Source organism: Schistocerca americana, chromosome 7, assembly GCF_021461395.2.
Source record: "Schistocerca americana isolate TAMUIC-IGC-003095 chromosome 7, iqSchAmer2.1, whole genome shotgun sequence".
Taxonomy (NCBI): domain Eukaryota; kingdom Metazoa; phylum Arthropoda; class Insecta; order Orthoptera; family Acrididae; genus Schistocerca; species Schistocerca americana.
In genome coordinates, this window is record NC_060125.1 from 257,433,993 (window position 1) to 257,459,754 (window position 25,762).

Below are 25,762 nucleotides of genomic sequence, written 5' to 3' on the forward strand. Positions count from 1 at the left end.
CGTAGATGATTATAGAGTTACAGTTCTCTGTGACAGGTAGAATGGCCACCAGAGTACATTAGTGTTTTTCATCTTTAGTGCTGTTACCAGGTATATAAAGGATGCAAAGAGTATCAGATGTTGAGTGAGCTCTCTGAAGAGCACAGAGATGTCACACAGTTATATGACAGTTCAAAAGGTGTCTCACTGTTGGTCTCCATATGACTGGCTTGTGAAATCAAGCAATATCCATATTTTTTGGGCATTGGGATGTGACAGTGGCAGTCATAATCAAAGTCCCACTTGATCACGTCTGCTTACTGCAAGGAAGGATCACCATATTGTGCCCCATGCCTGTTGTAACCCATTCCCTTCTGCACCTGCTATCTGAGAACAAGTAATTAACTTTCTGGAACATTCTGTGTCATCCCACACCATTGGTCTGAGACTAGCATCAGCTGTACTAGTGAGCTTCCATCCCATGTGCAAGTTTCCATTAACACCATAACACAAATGGCTGCATTTGGAGAGGTACCGTGTCTGGGAAGCATTTATGGCAGGAAAGTCCACTGGACCTGACGGGATACCAATTCGATTCTGCACAGAGTACGCGAAAGAACTTGCCCCCCTTCTAACAGCCGTGTACCGCAAGTCTCTAGAGGAACGGAGGGTTCCAAATGATTGGAAAAGAGCACAGATAGTCCCAGTCTTCAAGAAGGGTCGTCGAGCAGATGCGCAAAACTATAGACCTATATCTCTTACGTCGATCTCTTGTAGAATTTTAGAACATGTTTTTTGCTCGCGTATCATGTCATTTCTGGAAACCCAGAATCTACTATGTAGGAATCAACATGGATTCCGGAAACAGCGATCGTGTGAGACCCAACTCGCCTTATTTGTTCATGAGACCCAGAAAATATTAGATACAGGCTCCCAGGTAGATGCTATTTTTCTTGACTTCCGGAAGGCATTCGATACAGTTCCGCACTGTCGCCTGATAAACAAAGTAAGAGCCTACGGAATATCAGACCAGCTGTGTGGCTGGATTGAAGAGTTTTTAGCAAACAGAACACAGCATGTTGTTATCAATGGAGAGACGTCTACAGACGTTAAAGTAACCTCTGGCGTGCCACAGGGGAGTGTTATGGGACCATTGCTTTTCACAATATATATAAATGACTTAGTAGATAGTGTCGGAAGTTCCATGCGGCTTTTCGCGGATTATGCTGTAGTATACAGAGAAGTTGCAGCCTTAGAAAATTGTTGCAAAATGCAGGAAGATCTGCAGCGGATAGGCACTTGGTGCAGGGAGTGGCAACTGACCCTTAACATAGACAAATGTAATGTATTGCGAATACATAGAAAGAAGGATCCTTTATTGTATGATTATATGATAGCGGAACAAACACTGGTAGCAGTTACTTCTGTAAAATATCTGGCAGTATGCGTGCGGAACGATTTGAAGTGGAATGATCATATAAAATTAATTGTTGGTAAGGCGGGTACCAGGTTGAGATTCATTGGGAGAGTGCTTAGAAAATGTAGTCCATCAACAAAGGAGGTGGCTTACAAAACACTCGTTCGACCTATACTTGAGTATTGCTCATCAGTGTGGGATCCTTACCAGATCGGTCTGACGGAGGAGATAGAGAAGATCCAAAGAAGAGCGGCGCGTTTCGTCACAGGGTTATTTGGTAACCGTGATAGCATTATGGAGATGTTTAATAAACTCAAGTGGCAGACTCTGCAAGAGAGGCGCTCTGCATCGCGGTGTAGCTTGCTCGCCAGGTTTCGAGAGGGTGCGTGTCTGGATGAGGTATCGAATATATTGCTTCCCCCTACTTATACCTCCCGAGGAGATCACGAATGTAAAATTAGAGAGATTAGAGCGCGCACGGAGGCTTTCAGACAGTCGTTCTTCCCGCGAACCATACGCGACTGGAACAGGAAAGGGAGGTAATGACAGTGGCACGTAAAGTGCCCTCCGCCATACACCGTTGGGTGGCTAGCGGAGTATCAATGTAGATGTAGATGTAGATGTAAACCTGGGTCAGCGACCTGGGTAAATGTCCCATTCTTCCAAAGTTTTAGAGAGACACAAGAGAGTTACTCCTGTTGTCATGGTGTGGGAAACCGTCGACTATAACTTCAAGTCACAGATGGTGGAGGGCGCAACAGTACATCATGAACTTCTTGTGTCGTCATGTGTTACTTCACATTCAACAATATTGTGGTGCCATTTTTCAACAGAACAATGCTTGCTCACACATGGCATGTGCCTTTGTGAACTGTCTGCATGATGTTTAGGTGCTCCTGTGGCCTGCAAGATCCCGAGATAAGTCCCTAATAGAACATATGTGGTACAAGCTCGGTTGTAAACAATGTCCCAGTGACAGCATACAGGATATCAAAGACCATTTGCAACAAGTGAGGACCAGCTTGCCTCAGCTGTATGACTCCTTTCTCAGCTGAATCACTGCACATGTCCAGCCCAGAAGGAGTAAAATTTCATAGTGATAAGTGGATTCATACTGCCAAGCTTTTTGTAAATTTGTCTTGATTTTGTAATCACTTCAGTAACATCAAGAACTTTCTCAACTTGTGAGGTTTAATTTTGATTCTTCCTCCCATTCTGGGTGCTTCACTTGTCTTATCAGGCTGTGCATTACAGACCACTGATAATACTTCATGAAGAATGCAAATTAATTTAATATTGAATATAATTATTTATATTTTGTGTTGTTTAGATCAGACAGACATTGGGTGTACCCATGTTGTGTACCTATAGAAATTTGCAGATAATAGCATAACTATGTTTATAGTGTAGTTTTCAGACAATAAGCAAACAGAATATACAATTATTAATACTGTTTAAAGGAAGCAGAAGAGGCAGCCCAAGCAAGAGAAAATAGGCAGGCAGCACGGGAAGCAGCAAGAGTATCAGCAGCAGCAGCTCAAGCTGCAGCCAATGTCGTCAAGTCACCATCTGATTTTTCATGTCACAGCTATGAGCTCTTTGTAGGTCAAGAGAAAGGCAATGATGATAACAACAAGGAAAAAATGAGCATTCGTAGTGAAGGTGGAGATTCACTTAGTGAACATCGGGGTCGTACAATAGGGCCTAATGGCAAGGTGCGGAAGGTGAGCGCGGTGAGTATCAAACTAGATCTTTTTATTTTTACTTGTCTACAGAAGTATGGCGTCTTAATGATTTCCAGGCAGACAGAAATCTGCATGGATACCTTCAAGCATCCCCTTTTCTCTTCTGAATAATTGTTCTGTACTTTATTGTGTATGTCTTTCCAAAGTGCATGAAACTATGAAATTGCCAATAATCATATATGTTTCTAGTTACTGTTTTGTGTTTCTGTGCATGAAACACTCGGCTTTCTCTTCCAAGACAATAGTTTTTCTGTCCACAATGGCCAAATTGACTGTAAGGTCTTGTTCCATCCCCAGACAGCCTATGTTTTGCCATGGCTCCTGAAAATAATAAAAATGCACAAGGAGTGTAAGGTCAAACTTTGTAATAAAATTTAATTTACCAGTAGTGCTCATACTTTGGATGAAATACTTATGAGGAGTGCTTTTACTGTCAGTATAGAATTCGGTCTTTGTAGTGATAGTGCATTTAATTTTGCCCGAGTGAATATAGTTTGATGTGTCATATTCAGGTCATATGTAGGCATAACAACAGTGGCTAAAAAATGATATTTGTTTAAAGTAGTGATAGGGTTCATCAGAGAGGCATTCATTGTGACGAAGTTGTTAAATAGCAAAATACAGAACCTTGAGCTAATAATTTATCAGTTTCATAAGTGAACAGTTGGTAAAGAATTGTATTTATTTGGTAACTAACAGAACACACTTATTCACTTGCAACAATTACCAAATATTCATTCAAAACTTCGAACTTTCCTAACTAGTTTTTGAAATATGAAAATGATTCTGGAATGTGATCAGTTCTTTGATCTCCTTTGTTTGATTTAATTGTCTCTCAGTGCCACAATGGATGGTTTTATGAAAAGACTATTATTTTACCTTATTGGGACTTTTTAAATTTAATTTTTACTTGTTGCAATGTGGCATACATTTTACATAAAATTTACGCATTTAATTGTGAAGGTTTTATAGGCTATACCTGTGGTATTATGTGTATTTGATCAATCAGAAATGATTTCATTTACAAATCGATCTGCAATTATGTTGATCGTTATGAAGAACATTGACATATTTTGCTGTTTTTCTTTTATGTGACACATTTACCATAAACGATATGCATGGCCTGGATACATCTCTTTTAACTGAAGATGTAGTTAACTGAAAGTAATCATATTAAAATGACACATTTTATGCTGCTCAATTTAAATTGAACCTCACTTCAGTGGTTTTTGTACACTACCATGTGGAAGTATTTTATGTGAAAATCAGCAAGAAGTATGAGGTGTGTTCAAAAAGAAACCGAACTTTTGAAATAGCATGCAAGCAGTAGAAGGAGTGCACTGCAACTATTGAGGGCACACAGAAGTCGGTTTAGACAACAAACTGCCATTTGCTGATTTTAGCTCTGAGAATTAGTAAGAGAGCTACAGCTAATGAAGTGAGCATGTACAAAAGTAGCTCGTCAGATTAGTGCCAAAGTGACAATCAGAGAGCTTGAAGAACAAGGTATAAGTGAAATTTTGCTACATCAGCTTGCTTAGAAATCATGTGGGAAGGACTGTAGAGTCACACTCAGTGGTATGAGTGGCTTAAGCATTTTCACAATGGCAGAATGTTGGTCGGTGATGATCCTGGATGACCTTCCACATCAACAGATGATGATCAGTTCGAGAGAGTTCATGCTGTGATTTACAGAAATCATCATTTAACTGTTGGAGAAGTTGGTGTTGAATCCAAACTCTCATGAGGGATGCTGTGCACAGGAAGAGGCCTGAATTGGGAGAAAACCAGACTTGAATGTTACATTATGACAATGCATTGGCTCACACATCATTCCTTGTCTCCAGCTATCTTGCAAAACATCACATTCCTGTTGTTCCTTATTCATTGTATTCTCCGGATGTAGCCCCAGCAGACTTTTTCTTGTTTCCCAAAATTAAAACCACATTGAAAGGAAGTTGTTCCAACCTACGTAGGAGATCCAGGGTGATGCAAAAAGAGATCTGTGCACCAACCCAGAAAATGCACTCCAGGAGGTTTTCTAAAAGTGGAAGAAGTAATGGGAATGGTGTGTCACCAGTAGAGGGAACTATTTTGAGGAGGACAGTGCTTAAAGTGGATTACAATAAGCAATAAAGGTGTTATACCAAAAGTTTGATTTCTTTTTAAGCAAACCTTGTGTATGTAAAATTGGTACTCATAGATTATTAGTGTAGTACATCATCATTTGTAGTTCTTCAACATTCCTGTATTCACCATTACTTTTTAATTATGTTTCTTGTCTATTCTCTTCTTTCTCTCTTCGTAGCAGATCAGCATGCAATGTATAATAGTTTGACTTATGAACACCACCAGAAATGAATTTAATTCCTCTTGATTTTTAAAATTGTTGCTGAAAAACCACAAAATATATGAAATTAGTTAGTAGCAGACTGATAGTATGATGATACTGCCTGAGAGACCACTCAGAACAAACTTTACTGGAGGAATAAACGCAAAACAATGCTATAAGATCAGTTATAGGTTAACCCATACTATACTTGTCATAACTAAACAGAACAGTTTCTGAAATTATGTTTTAAAAATCAATGTCTATTTTGAAGAACTGAATACACAATAAGTATTATTTTTCTAAATTTAGCACAGTGTGCTGCAAGGGATTCTACAAGAAAACTAGGGATTATTGTACACAAGATTTTAAAGAGTTCACAGTACATTATCTCAGCATATATCAATGAGTTCATTTCAGAATGCACCATGAAAAACCCATGTAACCCAATTTTTTCTATGAAAAACTGTAAGTGAGATTTATATGTAAAATAAGGATAAGGCAACAACTTACTTAAAGCAAGTGTGTGTGTGTATGTGTGAGTGTGTGTGCACGCGCGCGCATGTCCGAGTGTACATGAATGTGTGTACTATTGCTACAAAAAGAACTAGTGCTCAAAAGCTAGTGAGAATCCTAGTTTTTTTATGTGTTGTGTGATCCACACTTTGATTTGTTTTAAGTGAGTGGTTGTCTTTCCCTTATTTTATGTATTGCACCATGCAGGAATTTCCATTATTATTATGTAAGTGAGATTACTTTTGATTTAACAGAAAATGTGCTAACCAAAGGTACCAATATCTTGAGCACAAAAATAGATCTTAGTACTTACAATTTCTGTAGTTAGGGTATTATTGACTTAGGTTTGTATGTGATAGGAATTTTTCTTTTCCTTTTATTAATTTAAAGGAATTTCATTCATAATGTCTTCTGTACACAGAACCCAACTCACTTACCAATAGAAGTGATAACCAGTGTCATTCAAGAATAATGCCAGAGGCCATTGCTTTTAGCAGTTATGTGAATTTGTTTGAACATTTATATTGTTTTAATCTATCTGAGTGAAAACATCCTACTTTTCAAAAATTGTGTATCACTACAAGAGTTTTATTTGGCCTGAACAGAACAATATGTGGAGGTTAGTATTCTAAGTGGCCTATACCATTATCAAACTACTCTGAGTACATTTTATATCACTGCTTTGTTAGGTCACTAAAATCAACAGATCACACATTGTTAAAAATTGTATTTGGTGTCACGTTTTGGTACAGTTCATCATCAGAACATCTGTGAAATGAAATGTAATTTCTGTGCAAGTACAAGCTCAATTTATGCATGACATCAAAAGTAAAAGTATTTGAAAACATTCACAATTAACTTTACAGACAATATAAAACATCTTAATAATGGTATTATATCAAATTATAATCATATTCTTGATATCAGAGATCTGCTGATGGTGGACTGCTCTTTCAAAAACTAACTACAATTAGTTTTTGTGGATTGTGTTCCACAGTGTTGATAAATCTTAGAAATGACATATTGTAATATGTGAAGCTACTAAATAACTTATTTTTAATTGTACAACTAGTTTGTCAAAGAGCGCTATCCGGTCCAAATTTTTGTTAATAGCAGGTGTTGCATCTATATACAAGGGCTATTTGTAAAGTAACCTTTTGACATTCCCCTTACCTGTCATTCTTGTAGCATTCATCTACATCAACATGGACACTGCAAATCACACTTAAGTATCTGGCAGAGGGTTCATCAAACCACTTTCACAATCATTCCCTATAAATCCAATCTCAAATAGCACCCCGAAAATATGAACACCTATACCTTTCCATGCAAGCTCTGATTTCCCATATTTTATTACGATGATTGTTTCTGCATATGTAGGTTGATGCTGACAAAATATTTTCGCATTCGGAGCAAGGAATTGGTAATTGAAATTTCGTGAAAAGGTCCTGCCACAACGAAAAACACCTTTGTTTTAATGATGTGCACCCAAAATGCTGGAAAATCCAGGATGTAACAACATTAGAGAGGGAAGTTGCTACACACCATATAGTAGAGATGCTGAGTCATGGTAGGCACAACAAAAGATTCACACAATTATAGATTTTGGCCATTAAGGCCTTTGTCAGCAACAGACACGCTCGCACACACACACACTCACGCAAATGCAACTTGCACACATGTCTGCAGTCTCAGACAACTGAAACCACACTGCCTCAGACAAATAAAACCATACTGCCGTGGTGGTTTCAGTTGTCTGAGACTGCAGACATGTGTGCAAGTTGTGTTTGCATGAGTGTGTGTGTGTGTAAGTTTGTGTGTCTATTGCTGACAAAGGCCCTAATGGCTGAAAGCTATACTTCTGAGGATATCTACTTCTTACTTTCTCCGTTTGGCAGCTGTTCTTGGTTGAAATTCTGGAATATTTATGTCATCTTCTTTGGCTTAACATATCTGGAAGTCTCAGACGTGTATGTACTACATTCTGGAAGCTGATGCTATGACAGATAGTGCCAAATGATCTTTATCCCACTTTATTTGCACTTTACCGTTGTTGATGGCCAGTTCCAGTTTACCAAATCATGGTTTAGACAGGTAAAGAGATGCACATCTATTCCTTTTCAAGCACATACAGAAGAAAACTCACCCAACCATTAATTGCAGTCACAGTGTAGGTTGAATTTCACATTGACACAAATTACAGTGGCAGAAACATGAAACTGACTGTGCACACAAAATAACTTGCAGTACAATCACCAGCAATAATAACACTGCCCAGTAAACAGTAGTTATGTTTACTAATGAATGCGAAATATGACCTGTATGGTGCATAAATGACATAGTTTTTACATGAAACAGTGGAAAGTCTAGGTTGGAATATCAACAATACTATGAAAAGGATAGTTTAATGCAAATGGATAGATAAAAAAATCTTCTCACCAAGTGGCAGCTGGGGAACATACACACAAACGGATGTAACTTTTACAAGCTTTTGGAGCCAGTGGCTCCTTCTTCTACTAGAAGAGTTGAAGGGGAAGGAAGGGGGGTAACGGAAGAGGACTGGAGAGATTTAGGAAAAAGAGTCAGTTCAGAAAAGTCACCTAGAAGCCCAGGGCAGGAGACTTACCAGACGGGATGAGAAAGAAAGGATAGCTTGCTACTCTCCAAGAAGATGACACATTGACTTGCAGACAGGCACAAAAAGGCTGTCACACATTGAGCTTCAGGCCAAAGCCTTCTTTATAAAGGAAATACACACTCACATTCACACAAGCAAACACACCTCATTTACAAGACAGCTATCTCTGTTTTCTCTCTGGCTGGAGTAGCCAGAGATAGCAGTCATGTGTATGAGGTGTGGTTGCTTGTTTGAATGTGTGTGTGTGTTTCCTTTCTGAAGTAGCCTTTGGCCAAAAGATCAATGTGTAGCAGTCTTTTCAGTGTGTCAACAACTCAACATGTCATCATTATGTTGAGTAGAAAACTACCCTTTTCATAATATTGTTCACGGTTTTTACATGTGTGGTATCAAAACAAAATTTGTACTGGAAAATTATCTCTAAAACTGGTCATACAATTAAAAATAAATTATATAGCAACATCACATGTTAATGATATATCATTTCTAACTACAAATAAATGCAACGGATGGAATAGCCATATAGCTGTAATTGTGTTAAATGCTTACAATAAAAGTAAATGGATAAATTAATAATAAAATAGTCCTACTAGTAATGCAAAGATAATAGGAGCAAACACCTATAAATAAAATTTAAAACACTGTAGTCAAAAGTGTATAAATAATAAATAAACATAAATCAGAATGGGGAAAAGGAGTAGGGAAGGCACCAGGTATGGGGAATATCTTTATTCGCATATGGTGCTACCGTACTATCAAAATTTACTTAATGATTATACTTTCATTGTATGCTTAACATTAAACTTGCAGTTTAAAATTGTGTGCTGGACCAAAACTAAAACTTGGGACCTTGCCTTTCATGTGGGCAAGTGCTCTGCGTACCGAGCTATCCAAGCATGACTCACCACCTGTCCTCACAGCTGTACTTCCAACAGTACCTCATCTCCTACCTTCTGTAATTCATTGTGGAGATAGCACTTTTTAAGACATTTGTAAATGCATATGTGCTACCTGACAATTTCAGTGTTTCATTGTTTTGTAAATTTTGTTAGAACAGTAGCACCATAAGTCAGTAAACATAATTCTCCCCATACCTAATGCTACCTCTCTCATTCTCCCAGTTCTGGTTTATGTGCATTTCCTATAGAACTTAGGGTGATTCTTTCTTCTGTAATGTGAGATTCCAAAATGGTGTGTATCATTGGTTCTGAACCATATGAGCTACAGTTGGTTTGTGGGTTTTGTGATTATTGCCCTGCTGATCTCCCCTCCCCTCTGGTCCTCTACTCCCTGCATCCCTTCCCATCACCCATCAGCCCTCAAATGGACCACATGATTTATTTTTTTTTGTTTATACTCATTTGACTGTTGTTTTTAATTTTGTTTATAGGTGTTTTTTGTGTAACCTTCATGTTTTGTGTAATACTATTTTTGTTATTAATTTGCCCGTCTACTTTTAATATATACATTCAAGATCAGCACAGCCACACAGCTGTAACAACTGGGGCATGCATTTGTAGTTAGTTTTTGAAATGGCAGCCTGCCATCAGTTGAACACTGATATTGAAAATATAATTATGTGACACAGTACTATGTCTTATGGTATTTTTATGCTCTTTGAACTATTGTGAATACTTTTAAACATTTTTATTCATAATGTCATGTATACTTTAATGGCAGTTATGTTTCATTTGACAAATGTTGTGATGATGGACTACTCCCAAAACCCGTCATGAAGTATAGTTCTTAACAAAAGGTAATCTGTTGATTTTAGTGACTTAATAAAGCTGTGATAAGATGTGCTAAAAATTTATGTAATGGTCGCTGGCCTCCTGCATGTCTTTATGTCACAGCTTAACATTAGCAATCAAGACTGACCTCTTGTGTTTCCAGCCTTGCCTTAAATGTTCCACTGTCTTCCATTAATACCTTACTTTAAAATAAACATTAATTGAACAATTCCAATCCATGTAATCTCAATATAAAGGAAAATCCTTGGGTATGAGAAACATATCATGGAAGATGTAAACAAGGAGAAACCAATGATATAAGTGGGTTCCATGTGCTACACTAACTGCTAACAGTAATGTTCCACAATCGTTTGGGTGTGCATCCAGAACAAAATTATTTCTTCTTCCAGTATTTTGGCTGATGACAACACAGCCATTTTCAACATGAGTTGGTGACAGAATCAAAACCACTTGCCACAGTCATTTGGAGTAAATGCAAGTGCATCAAGGATAAGACTGTCAGCAACAAGAGCGTCAGTCAAATCAAATGAAAATTTTTATATCACATAACGTGCCTCAAACAGTCAAAGATTGTGGCATACATGACTTGTCCATTATAAAACTACGTTCAGACTAATAACATTAGTCTAAGACAGATATTACTATAGACAGTTATCATGAAAAAGTAATCTGTGGTTATAATAGATATGGTGTCACTGTTTTTTAGGTGGATACTATATTACATGGTCATCATTCAAGAAATTTTCTACACTGTAATAGCATTTACTTTTCAAATATTTTTCCTGGTCTTCTTCAGTATTTCTTAGATTCGGTCACACTTCCCCTTCCTGATTTTATTTACAAATTTTATATCCATATAGTAAGGACTGTTTTCGTATAGCTTTAGTCTGTGGGTTCTGTGGTAACTTGCTTCATGTGTAGTATTGTACTGATGCATGAAGCAGTCGCTCTCAAAAATTTGTGAGTTTCTCTTCGTGTGTGTGTGTGTGTGTGTGTGTGTGTGTTTATATATACATGTTGTTGTTGTTGTTGTTGTTGTCTTCAGTCCAGAGACTGGTTTGATGCAGCTATCCTGTGCAAGCTTCTTCATCTCCCAGTACCTACTGCAACCTACATTCTTCTGAACCTGTTTAGTGTATTCATCTCTTGGTCTCCCTCTATGATTTTTACCCTCCACACTGCCCTCCAATACTAAATATCCCCTACCAACCGATCCCTACTTCTAGTCAAGTTATGCCACAAATTTCTCTTCTCTCCAATTCTATTCAATACCTCCTCATTAATTATGTGATCTACTCATCTAATCTTCAGCATTCTTCTGTAGCACCACATTTCGAAACCTTCTATTCACTTCTTGTCTAAACTATGTATCGTCCATGTTTCACTTCCATACATGGATACACTCCATACAAATACTTTCAGAAACGACTTCCTGACACTTAAATCTATACATGATGTTAACAAATTTCTCTTCTACAGAAACGCTTTCCTTGCCATTGCCAGTCTACCCCGCAGCATCACCCGATTTAATTCGATCACATTCCATTATTCTCGTTTTGCTTTTGTTGATGTTCATCTTATATCCTCGTTTCAAGACACTGTCCATTCCGTTCAGCTGCTCTTCTAGGTCCTTTGCTGTCTCTGACAGAATAACAATGTCATTGCCAAACCTCAAAGTTTTTATTTCTTCTCCATGAATTTTAATTCCTCCTCTGAATTTTTCTCTTGTTTCCTTTGCTGCTTTCTCAATATACAGATTGAATAACATCAGGAATAAGCTACAACCCTGTCTCACTCCCTTCCCAACCACTGCTTCCCTTTCATGCCCCTCGGCTCTTATAACTGCCATCTGGTTTCTGTCCAAATTGTAAATAGCCTTTGGCTCCCTGTATTTTACCCCTGCCACCTTCAGAATTTGAAAGAGCATATTCCAGTCAACATTGTCAAAAGCTTTCTCTAAGTCTACAAATGCTAGAAACATAGGTTTGCCTTTTCTTAATCTAGCTTCTAAGGTAAGTCATAAGGTCAGTATTGCCTCACGTGTTCCAGTATTTCTACAGAATCCAAACTGATCTTCCCCGAAGCCCACCTCCTTGGGTGGGGTAGGGGGCAACTTTTAAATCTTAAATGGAAACACCCATTTTTATTGCAGATTTGTATTCTCCATACAAAAGTAATCAAGTTTTGTCTGAAACATTTTTTTAAACCGTTGACGGATGGCTCTGAAATCAAGAAACATTCAAATTGGGGAAGAACTTTGATTTATTTAGAATGATCCGAGAAGGACATCAATACAAAATGTACACCAATTCTTTCAATACGCCAAATTAAGCTATTCTGTTACAAAATGTATCCTACCTGCCACAGTTTTTGACGGAGGGAGGCGGAATAGTATTAAAATCTTGTTGGGGAACTCTTCAGAATTGCATTACTCACCTGACTGTGGCGCTACTGTGGCCAAACTGCGAACTATGGCTCAGTATAAAGGTCGGTGCAATGCGATTAGATGTCACTTCACTTTCAGATTGTGAACCGTAAACATCAACTGACAAAAGTAAATTATTCTTTAGCAAAACATGGCTCACTATCCTCCTACAGAGATTGTTGATATGATATTAACTTTAGGTGAATGCCATAAGAATTATGCTGCAGCTGGACAATTTTATGTGGATTATTTTGCAAACAGACGACGTCCAAGCGAAAACATTATTTGAAATTGCATTCAATGAGCTCGAAATGGATACATGCACCATCCAACTTGTCATCGCAAATACAATGAAAATGATGCTCGTACCCTTACCGTTCTCATCTGTGTTCAACTGGATCCAGAAATTAGTAGTCGTGCGATTCAGAGACAAACTGGAATACTGAAATCAATTGTTTTGAGGATTTTGAAGGCACATAAATATCATGCATATTATATGACACTGACACAGGCATTAACGCCGAAAGATATGCAAATACGCTTGCATTTCTGCCAATGGGCCATGGAAATGAGAAGAGCTGACAGTTATTTTTTTTTAGATACGTTATGTTCACCGATGAAGCCACATTCAAAAACAAGGTGAGTTAAATCATCATTATTGTCATTGTTGGTCCCCTGTCAATCCAAACTGGCACAGACCTGTTGACAATCAACACAAATGGCTGTTAATGGTCTGGTGTGGAATTTGAAATGGTTACTTGATCGGACCATATTTTTTTGACTGAAATGTTACTGGGGAATCTTATGTACAACTTCACCGCAGTAATTTGTTAGAGCTATTGGAAGATATTAATTTAGGCAATGAATGTGGTTCCAACAGGATGGAGTAGCTCCCCATTATGCTAAAAATGTGTGGAACATTTTAAATTTATGGTACCCTGGTTGGTGGATAGGATGCGGTGGACCAATTCAGTGACCTCCACGTTCACCAGACGTAACACCTCCAGATTTTTTTTAGTGGGATTATTTAAAAAATATTGTTTATGAAAGACAGCCCACAACCCAAAACGATCTGGGGCAATGAATTCAAAGAGCATGTGCAGCCATACCACGGGATATACTGCTCAAAACTGTGGACAACTTTCGCAGACGATTAACTTTATGCATTGTAGCAAATGGGGATAATTTTGAACAAATTCTCTTTGGCTAATTTCATTAATTAAGCACCCCAAATTGTGAGAGGCAAGGGGACTTGCACTAATGAAGCACCCCAGCATGTGAGAGGCAAGAAGACTCACATTAATGAAACACCCCATGGGAACATCATTCTACTAGATCTTTGTCATTTTCCTGGGTAATGCTTAAAGTAGGATACAGTACATTTTGTACAAAAATAGCTTAATTTGGTATAACAAAAGAAGGGATGCAGGGGCTGGAGGTCACGTGTAGTATCATTTGATGCCCTCCTTTGAGCTTGTGAACATGTCTTACCCACTATTTTTACCCGATGCTTTTGAGATAGCACACCCTGTGTGTGTGTGTGTGTGTGTGTGTGTGTCTCTCTCTCTCTCTCTCTCTCTCTCTCTCTCTCTCTCTCTCTCTCTCTATATATATATATATATATATATATATATATATATATATATATATATATATATAAAAAGATGATGTGACTTACCATACGAAAGCGCTGGCAGGTCGATAGAAACACAAAGAGACACATACATACACACAAAATTCAAGCGTTCGCAACAAACTGTTGCCTCATCAGGAAAGAGGGAAGGAGAGGGAAAGACGAAAGGAAGTGGGTTTTAAGGGAGAGGGTAAGGAGTCATTCCAATCCCGGGAGCGGAAAGACTTACCTTATGGGGAAAAAGGGACGGGTATACACTCGCACACACACACATATCCATCCACACATATACAGACACAAGCAGACATATTTAAAGCTGTTAATGGTCTGGTGTGGAATTTGAAATGGTTACTTGATCGGACCATATTTTTTTGACTGAAATGTTACTGGGGAATCTTATGTACAACTTCACTGCAGTGATTTGTTAGAGCTATTGGAAGATATTAATTTAGGCAACGAATGAATAAAGTTAATTGTCTGCGAAAGTTGTCCACTGTTTTGATCAGCATATCCCGTGGTATGGCTGCACATGCTCTTTGAATGTCTCTATTTTTTATATATATATATAGGGAAACATTCCACGTGGGAAAAATATATCTAAAAACAAAGATGATGAGACTTACCAAACAAAAGCACTGGCAGGTCGATAGAGACACAAACATACACACCAAATTCAAGCTTTCGCAACAAATGGTTGCTTCATCAGGAAAGAGGGAAGGAGAGGGAAAGACAAAAGGATGTGGGTTTTAAGGGAGAGGGTAAGGAGTCATTCCAATCTCAGGAGCAGAAAAACATACCTTAGGGGGAAAAAATGACAGGTATACACTCGCACACACACACACGCACACACACACACACACACACACACACACACACACACACACACACACACACACACACATAACCATCTGCACATATACAGACACAAGCAGACATTTGTAAAGGTAAAGAGTTTGTGCAGAGATATCAGTCGAGGCGGAATTACAGAGGCAAAGATATTGTTGAATGACAGGTGAGGTATGAGCAGCGGCAACTTGAAATTAGCGGAGGTTGAGGCCTGGTGGGTAACAGGAAGAGAGGATATACTGAAGGGCAAGTTCCCATCTCCAGAGTTCTGATAGGTTGGTGTTAGTGGGAAGTATCCAGATAATCCGGACGGTGTAACACTGTGCCAAGATTTGCTGGCCGTGCTCCAAGGCATGTTTAGCCACAGGGTGATCCTCATTACCAACAAACACTGTCTGCCTGTGTCCATTCATGGGAATCGACAGTTTGTTGCTGGTCATTCCCACATAGAAAGCTTCACAGTGCAGGCAGGTCAGTTGGTAAATCACGTGGGTGCTTTCACACGTGGCTCTGCCTTTGATCGTGTACACCTTCCGGGTTACAGGACTGGACTAGGTGGTGGTGGGAGGGTGCATGGGACAGGTTTTACACTGGGGGCGGTTACAAGGGTAGGAGCCAGAGGGTAGGGAAGGTGGTTTGGGGATTTCATGGGGTTGAACCATGAGGTTACGAAGGTTAGGTGGACGGCGGAAAGACACTCTTGGTGTAGTGGGGAGGGTTTCATGAAGGATGGATCCCATTTCAGGGCAGGATTTGAGGCAGTCATATCCCTGCTGGAGAGCCACATTCAGAGTCTGATCCAGTCCCGGAAAGTATCCTGTCACAAGTGGGGCACTTTTGGGGTTCTTCTGTGGGGGGTTCTGGGTTTGAGGGGTTGAGGAAGTGGCTCTGGTAATTTGCTTCTGTACTAGGTCGGGAGGGTAGTTGCGGGATGCGAAAGCTGTTTTCAGGTTGTTGGTGTAATGGTTCAGGGATACCGGACTGGAGCAGATTCGTTTGCCGCGAAGACCTAGGCTGTAGGGAAGGGACCATTTGATGTGGAATGGATGGCAGCTGTAATAATGGAGGTACTGTTGCTTGTTGGTGGGTTTGATGTGGACAGATGTGTGAAGCTGGCCATTGGACAGATGGAGGTCAACGTCAAGGAAAGCGACGTGGGATTTTGTGTAGGACCAGGTGAGTCTGATGGAACCAAAGAAGTTGAGGTTGGAGAGGTAATTATGGAGTTCTTCTTCACTGTGAGTCCAGATCATGAAGATGTCATCAATAAATCTGTACCAAACTTTGGGTTGGCAGGCCTGGGTAACCGAGAAGGCTTCCTCTAAGCGACCCATAAATAGGTTGGCGTACGAGGGGGCCATCCTGGTACATAAAAGATGATGGAATTGTGTGTGCGTGCGAGTGTATACCTGTCCCTTTTTCCCCCCTTATATATATATGGTTGAGTTAGGAGGAAAGGTACATGCTTTTAGGGGTGATATGATTCTGAACAAAAAACTTCATATGGACGTATGCTCTATTCCGAATGGTTTCCGAGAGAGAACACATAACACATTTAATATCACTTTTGAATGTTATTCTTGAGTAACTTGAAAACCGCACCCTCCAGCAAAAATGTGTCTCAGTACAAAGTTGACCTATATTAAATTTCCTACAAAAAATGTCCTATTCATTTTTTTTCTCTAGAACTAATGGTTTGTGTGAAGAGCGTGTGAGAATGGTGAAAAACTCGCTCGACGCGCATGCGCTGTTGCTTACCTAGGTTTTGTAGCCCAATATGAGGTAGTTTCCTGACTCAATAGACCACAAGTGTCCCATATCAGACTGTTCGTCTCAACTTGCTACCTCAATATGCTACCTGAAATTGGCCCACAAAAACTATGTAAGCTACAGCACATGCACATTGAGCAAGTTTTTCAACATTCTCGCACTCTCTTTGCACAAACCATTAGTTCTAGAGAAAAAAATGAATAGGACCTTTTTTGTAGGAAATTTAATATAGTTTAATTTTGTACTCAACCCGTTTTCACTGGATGGTGTGATTTTTTAGTTATTCAAGAGAAACGTACAAAAGTGATATTAAATGTGTTCTATCTCGGAAACCATTCAGAATGGGCATACGTCCATATGATGTTTTTTGTTCAGAATCACTAATACTATCATCCCTCAAAGCATGTACCTTTCCTCCTAACTCATCCTGAAAATCCGTGGAATTGACATTACATCTAGCTTTTCAAATAAAGGTTTTCAGTGTTGTTTCTTTTTAGCTCCACCGGTGACTCCGATGACCGTTCTTTGTAGTCTAAATGCTTTGAGCTCATTCGTTTTCTCATACCACAGAAAATTATACTATGCTTAACTACTGAAACAAAATATGCATGATGTACAGTTCTTTTCGTAACTAAATCAGTGATACTGTATAAGACATTCATGACATACACAAGACTGTTCAGTGGAGTCAGTACACTGTGTGCGTGATCGCTCCACAATATATTTTTATTTAAATTTTTCATCCATATAGCTTATTTCACTTATACATTGTGCTGATTGTTTTGTGGTGAAGCAATTTCTGATTTTGCAACATTTGACTTCAAATTATTGTGTTTGACCCATGCCTCCACTTCTCCAAATGTCTGCTCAGTATAATGGATTGAGTCTTCATTGGTTTAGCAACAGGGTATTGCTGCTGATTCATCTGTGTCTGCAGCTAGTTTGACGAGTCAGTGATATAACACAAAAATAGTGCTGATCCTAATATTGAACCTTATGGGACACCTAATTGAGTGTATTTCCAGCCAGAAGGGAATTTATTACCACTTTATTTCCAAATAGCTTTTCTTTTCTGTTTACCAACTATGATGACATCCAACTAAGAGTTTTTTTTTTTTTTTTTTTAAACAAAAAAAAAGCCATAGCTAGTCAGTTTCTGAATACCGTCTTGAAGGGTTTGGTAAGGTCGCAAAATGCTTGACACACACATTCTGTTATCAAGACAACTAACCTTTTGATCAATTCATTTATTGTTTTGGCTGTGCTGCAACCTTTATTGAAACCAACCTGACTGCGTAAATAATGTTATGGGATGAATTATAATTTTCTATATGTTTACATGCAGGCCTTTCAATATTTTTGGAAACATTGGTAATACTGAAATAGACCTATAGTTTTGCATTTTATTGTATCTGCCCTTTTTCTGAATTGGCTGAACTGCAGCATATTTTAAATGATCTAGAAAACATCCTGCTTCAAAAGACTGATTATGAGCAAGAGTGGATGTGCAATACAGGGTGTGTAAATAAAGTTTCAAGACTGGTCACAAAACACAAAATTTATTGAATACTTTCATACATCAGACTAAAATTCTTCAAAATAGGTGCCTTGAGAGTCCACACACTGCTGCCAACAAGATTTCCACTGCTGGTAAGTTCCCTGGAACTCCTTAACCAGAATGCTGTTCGAAACCCTTGTCGAAATCTTTTGGACCACTGCGATGCTCTCAATCCACTTCCCTTTCAGGTCTCTCTTCATCTAGGGGAACATAAAGAAGTCACTGAGGGCAAGGTTGGGACTATCAGTTGGCTGCGGTAGCATTGCCACATTCAACCGGGACAGAACTTCAGTGACTGCAAAGCAAGTGTGAACGGTTGCATTGTCATGGTGGAGCACCCAGTCATCTTTCTTCTCCGGGCATACTTAGTGGATTTGATCCCTCAAATGGCGGACCACTCCAGTATAATACTGACCACTCACAGTCTGTCTGGCAGGCGCTAACTCTTTGTGGATCATTCCATTTGCGTCAAAGAAAGCAATGAGCATGCTTTCCACACGTGACTTGCTCATGTGGGCTTTCTTTGGCTTTGGTGATGTGGAAGCATGCCACTCCAAGTTTTGCCTCTTTGGATTGTATTTGAAGACCCAGGTCTCATCACCAGTGACCACTTTGCCCAAAAAGTCAGGTTCAGTTTGTAAACGTTCAAGCATTTCCTGCAAAACAGTGAGGTGCTGCTCTTTCTGTTCATCCGAGATCACTTTAGGGACAAGTTTCACTCACACTTTTCTCATCATTAGATCTTCTATTACTAGCTGAAATGTATCTGGTGATTCAAACCCACTTCATCTGCAATCATTCTGATGCTGAGACATCGGTCACTGTTTAAAACAGATTTTCGTCAGTCCTGCTCGTTGAAGGCCTTCCAGAGCATTCATCATCCTCCACATCTTTGTGGCCATCTTTGAACCTCTTGTGCCGCATGAAAAAAATGGCATGTGACATGGCATATTCTTTATAGGCATCTTGAATCATTTCTAACGTTTCTGTACCATTCTTGTTCAGTTTTACACTAAATTTGACTGAACTCGATGCTCGAAGAGGCGCTGCATTTTGGACGCTCCAATTTCTCGATGATGTTTTGAAACAGACACTCTCTGCACTTGCAATGTTTTCACTCCAGCGTTTTGCCGGCAAATGCCGATGCTTGGCTTGCTTAGCCAGCACCCCCCCCTCCTACCCCCCCACCCCCACCCCCCCACCACCACCACCCCCAACCACCACCACCTGGTGTAGGTGGTGAGACCAGTCTGCGTGGACACCGCTACTCACGAAAAGGTCAGTCTTGAAAATTTATATACACACCCTGTACAATGACGGGCTATTTTATTATTCAGCTTTTTATTTGTGATCTATGGCTGACTCTTTCATTGCTGACACCTTCTCTCTGATGCACATGCATTTAGTCCACAGTATATTTGAACAGGTGGTTGAAATTATGTCATTGACTCACCTTGGAAATAGATGTACAGTTATCAGCTGAAATATAAGAAGAAGAAATAATTTTGTCTCAGATGCACACCCAAAAGATGAAGGAATATTCTGTCTGCTGGGAAAACTTCAAGAAATGCTTACTAACAGTAGTGATTCTCCGAATTTGTGATGATAATCAAGGACATTTGCTAATGAATTGTAGGTGAAATACTCACATGTAATGTTTTATTAAAAATATAGAAATTTGCCACTGAAATTTATGATGTAGCAGATTTTAAGTATAATGCCTGCAAGTTCTGTTACTGACACTTTGTATCAGCGAAGCATTACTGTGCCAAGTTTGCCACCAAACCCCTAGAATTTTTTTGTCCTGTCTAGAGTAGAAAATTAAGAACCTGTAATACATAGTGCACTTAAAGATATTACTCATGACTGATATTATGAATTTTAACCTATGAGTGTGGTGTAGTTTGGATGTGAAAATGAAAGACATAATGATACAAATATGTGGGTATACAACATGATGAAAACATTGCTTTACCTCTGAAAGTATTTTTTTCTGATTGTGTATGGGAAATTTCTTCTATTACTTTAGAATGTTTGAGGAAGGGATAATTTTTATGGGCTTCAGTAATAGAATACATTCAAAATCACAAGGAAACTCTCATAAAGGAAGGATAACAAAAATATATGAAAAAAGAAAGAAGCATGTGTCAGTGAAGTTTGATGTTATTGGAGCTTGTGAAGCCTTCCATTAGAATAAAGTAACATACATTCCTTTGCAATTCAACTTCTTCTTACAAACCTCATACATGATGAAATATATAGTGGAGCTCTTTTTCTACCACCGCTATTTTATAACTTGAACTATATTCCCATCACATTTGTATTCTGTGTCATGTTTGTACATATGATTGATTACTCAGAGCGTACTGGTGAACTGTTGAGAACAGAAACAAAGTATTTTTCAGAATATTAACATTAAGCAAAAGTTTAATATGAAATACAGGTCTTGATGTAAATTGTATTATGTTAATGGATAGTATCTTCTTTGAAGGCTGTGGCACATTCATTTATTTCGTTCACACATTTTGTTTCATAAAGCCTGTTATAAAGAAGAGCCTTCAGGGAGGTGAATGAGTCAGTTATAGATTAACAGGCTGAAGCATACATGGCTGGCAACTTCTGCAAAATAAACTAGCAATTAGGTATGACTAATGCTAATCTGTTCAAACTGACAATTATGGCAGTTACTTCTAGATTACTTTATTATACATATGTCAGGAGTACAGAAGTTTGCATCAGAATATAAAAAATTATTCTTAAATTTTTGCAAATTGTGTTCCAATTGTGTTCCAAAAGTGGTTATGGATGACCACAAAATGAAGCAACTTGGCAGTGCTTTGACAATTCTTCCTCAGTACACTGATGAGGGAGATGAATTCTTAGATTGAAATGTGTGTGATTAAACTTGGATTTGTCATGTCACTGTGGAATCAACACAACAATCAGTGGAGTGGAGGCACTAGCAATCTTCCGAAGAACAAAAATTCAAACAATGTTGTCAGCACAAAAAATCATGTGCACAGCGTTCTGGGACAGGCAAGGCATTCTGCTTGTAGAGTTTGTTCAGAGAGGTGAAACTGTCTGTGCAGTATGATGCTGTGAAACAGCGAGAAAACTTTGGCGCACAATTCAAAACAAAAGTTGTAGAATGCTCAGTCATGGTATTGTGCTGCTTCATGACAGTGCACATGCCATTCTGCTTGTGTCACTCAAAACATTACTCAACAATTTGGATGGGAGCAGTTTGATCACCCTCTGTACAGCCAGATGAGATCATGCCACTTCTGACTACCACTTGTTCTTGAACTTGAAGTGTGAATTTGGAGGAACGTACTTCAACAGCAATGAAAATGCAAAAAGCAGTGTTCAGCAGTGGTTGTCTTCAATTGCGGCATCTTTCTGTGAAGAGGGCATAGAGAAGTTGTTTTCCTGCTCTGACAAATGTCTGAATGATAGTGACAGCTATGTAGAAAAATAGTTTACAAAATGCTCTTTCTTATAAAAATAAATTTTGGCTTGGAAAAAAAATGCTTTGTGTGTTTTTGTCCAAAATGGTACTTACTTTCCAGACATTCCTTTTAGTCAGGTAAGCCATCACAGCATGATTGTATCACATTGGATGGGTAAAACCAGTTTTAATTACCCAGAGGCCAAAAGCTGCACAAAAATCAACAATGACATTGGTTTTTAATTGTCGTGAGACTGTCAGACAACGTGTTCAAGTTGCTGTCTGCTGGTTTCTGTCACAAGTGGAAATCAAGAAACAGCATGTTCTGCAACAGATCAGGTTGTCTCATTGGTCATGTTCAGAATGTGTTGTGCACTGCATGGCTTCAGTTCAGCTACATTTTAGTCTTAGCAGTGAACACAGCATTTTTCAGATGACCACATATCCAGAAGTCACGTGGATCAGGAGGTCTGGATGGCAAGGCTGTGGAGAAATGACAACTGATAATTGTAGAAGTTCCAAAATGCCACTGCAGCAGCTGCTTCACTGTCTATGTAGTGAGCAAAGGAGCACCATCTTGCATAAAAATGATCCTACCCATACATCGACACTGTTGAAGGGTTGGATTGACATTGGTGCACGTAAGACTCACACCATTTACCAGCGGCAGTACAGGTAACACGAGCTGCAGGACATATCCCCTGGAAAAAAATATGTTCCTGTGATGAACAATGCCATCTAGCAGGCCAGCATAAAGCAACTCCTGAACATGGATAATTTTGTATGGATTGCAATGCAGGATGTTTCATAGAATTTTATGCAGTGTGCTCACAGGCACACCCAGAGTTGGGCAATTCCCCATGCACTGCATGTTTATACACCACTGCTCAATCCCTTCTGCAGTGCTGTGGCCACATCTTCTACTGACATCAGATCAATCATTTTCCTCTCTCTGTCACATAGCACTTCAAAAGATACTATCATTTCAATTTTTGTAATCATGTTCTCTGTACATTTGGCAGACATCAGACCAATGGCTTTTCTATACCTGTGAGTGTCTGTAACTTCTGCTGAGCTGCTGACGCACAGTTGTCATTCTTGTGGAAGATCTTTAGAAGCAGCGAGTAATCCCAACAGACATGTTGAGTATCTCAGGCATGAACTGGGGAACAGTCATACACCCCACATTTTTGATTTTGCATATTCTTCTGCTTACAGCACCATTTAGTGCTAAAATTTTCATAATTTTTTTTTTGTTTCTATAATGTTTCTCCCTTCCTCGATAATATTCTATTTAAATTTGGTGTCTTGCTAAGCAGTGGTTCATTTTTCACAGCGTTTTGAAACTGGAACTGTACATCAAGATGCCCGGGTAAGTGGCTAAGTTTACTAAGTCCATTGAAATCTACTTGAGAGCAAGAAACATTTCCTTTTGGAGGACTAATAGTGGAAATATTTGTGATCATACTTAACTTGGGATTAAACAAGTCTGAAACACTAGCCTGGATCTCTTCACCTCTTTGTGTGGTGGTAATCTGGCAGCTATGCCCCTGATTAAAGAATCAGTGTATGAGGGTCTACAATTTTTACACTCAAACCTACATTTACGAGTGAAGCCTTGAAAATCCTGTATCCAGGACACATAAGATTCATCACTAAGTTTCCCATATTTGTTAAACTGCAATTGTGCTGCCACAATATGACTTTGATGGCAGAAATGCACACTCAACAGATTTCACAGTTCACTACACACTAATGCCTCAGAGCTCATGTGCAGATGCTGCTTTTGAACAGTTTCGTAAAGACTACTACTGTTGTTGTGGTCATCAGTCCGAAGACTAGTTTGATGCAGCTCTCCACATACTCTGCCCTGTGCAAGCCTCTTCATCTCTGAGTAACTACTGCATACTTCTGAAACTGCTTATTGTATTCATCTCTTGGTCTCACCCCACGATTTTTACCACCATGTTTCTCTCCAGTATTAAGTTGGTGATCCGTTGATGTCTCAGACTGTGTCTTATCAACCAATCCCTTCTTCTAGTCAGGTTGTGACACAAATTTCTGTTCTCTCCAATTCTATTCAGCACCTCCTCATTAGTTATGTGGTCTATCCATCTAATCTTCAGCATTTTCTGTAGCACCACATTTCAAAAGATTCTCTTCTCTTCTTGTCTGAACCATTTATCACCCATGTTTCACTTGCATACATGGCTACACTCCATACAAACACTTTCAGGAAATACTTCCTGACACTTTAGTCTGTACTTAGCTCGTCCCGCTAGCCTCGCAGTCTAACCCACTGCTTCCTGAGTTGGAAGGCGTGCCCCCCGGCACGAATCCGCCCAGCAGATTAATGTCAAGGTCCGATGAGCAGGCCAGCCTGTGGATGGTTTTTAAGGTGGTTTTCCATCTACGTCAGCAAATGCGGGCTGGTTCCCCTTATTCCACATCAGTTACACTGTGTCACGATTGCTGCACAAACACCGTTTCCACATACGTGTACACCATAATTATTCTACCATGGAAACATTTGAGGTTACACTTGCCTGGTATGAGACGTTCCTGGGGGGGGGGTCCACTGGAGGGCCGAACCACACAATAACCCAGGGTTCGGTGTGGGGCTGCGGTGGGGTGTGTGGACTGCTGTGGCCTGTTGTGGGGTTGTGTACCACTGAGGGCTATGACAGGACAAAGCCTCTCTGTCAGTTCTAGATCTCTGGTTTAATACAATGCAATACAATAAGTCTATACTTGATGTTATCAAATTTCTCTTCTTCAGAAAAGCTTTTCTTACCATTGCTAGTCAACGTTTTATATTCTCTCTACTTTGGCAACCGTCACTTATTTTGCTGCCCAAATAGCAAAACTCATCTACTAATTTCAGTGTCTCATTTCCTAACTTAATTCCCTCAGCATTACCTGATTTAATTTGAATACATTCCATTACCCTCGTTTTGCTTTTTTTGATGTTTATCTTATATCCTCCTATCAAGACACTGTCCATTCCTTCAATTGCTCATCCAAGTCCATTGCTGTCTCTGATGAATTACAATGTTATCGGCAAACCTCAGAGTTTTTATTTCTGTTTTGTTCCTGCTGTTATTCCTGCAGTATTATTTGAAGCTGCCAGAGTTCCAGAAATTTTTGATATGTCGTTATGAGCTATATTGGGCATGAGATTCAGTCTCACCGCCACTTTTGTGACACATTACCCAGGTGGAGGGATGCCACTAGGGGGTTTCATAGCATATGGTAAGACGATGAAAGGTCGATCATAAATGTGAAAAGACAAACAGATAGGAATTCAAATGTGAAGCCAAGAATTGTTGAAGCATACAAACAAAATGTGAATAGCAAACTGAGAGAAATAACCAAGGTCATGCATGTCACTATGTGTGAATTGCAATGATGGTGACCAGGCAGCTTCAGATACATAAACACAACTGGCTGAGGAACGTGTCGTCACTTTCCTCATTACCTATTCAACCAAAGGGTTCTGTCAACTCACACAGTGTCCACTATGGTCTTGCTGCAGCCATGAGATCATACAATTCTAAACGGCTAACTCTGGTGCATGTGTCTCAGTAATTATGCTTGAATCTGGCAACAATAGTAAAATTTCAGTAGTAGCTCATAAATTATTTAAAAACTGAATATGCCTTTGTTGTCATGCATGAACATTTTTCCAGAAAATTGTTTACATCCCT

General features: G+C 39.2%; 1 protein-coding gene across 1 annotated transcript in view; it reads left to right on the plus strand.

Moving 5' to 3' along the window:
* The window catches only part of LOC124623171 (sodium channel protein para), an 876,466-nt gene that overhangs the window by 204,425 nt on the left and 646,279 nt on the right, over nucleotides 1-25,762 (plus strand). Inside the window, exon 10 of the mRNA XM_047148975.1 lies at nucleotides 2,857-3,129. Coding sequence (XP_047004931.1) covers nucleotides 2,857-3,129 — 273 coding nt within the window. The remainder of the gene's footprint in view (nucleotides 1-2,856; nucleotides 3,130-25,762) is intronic.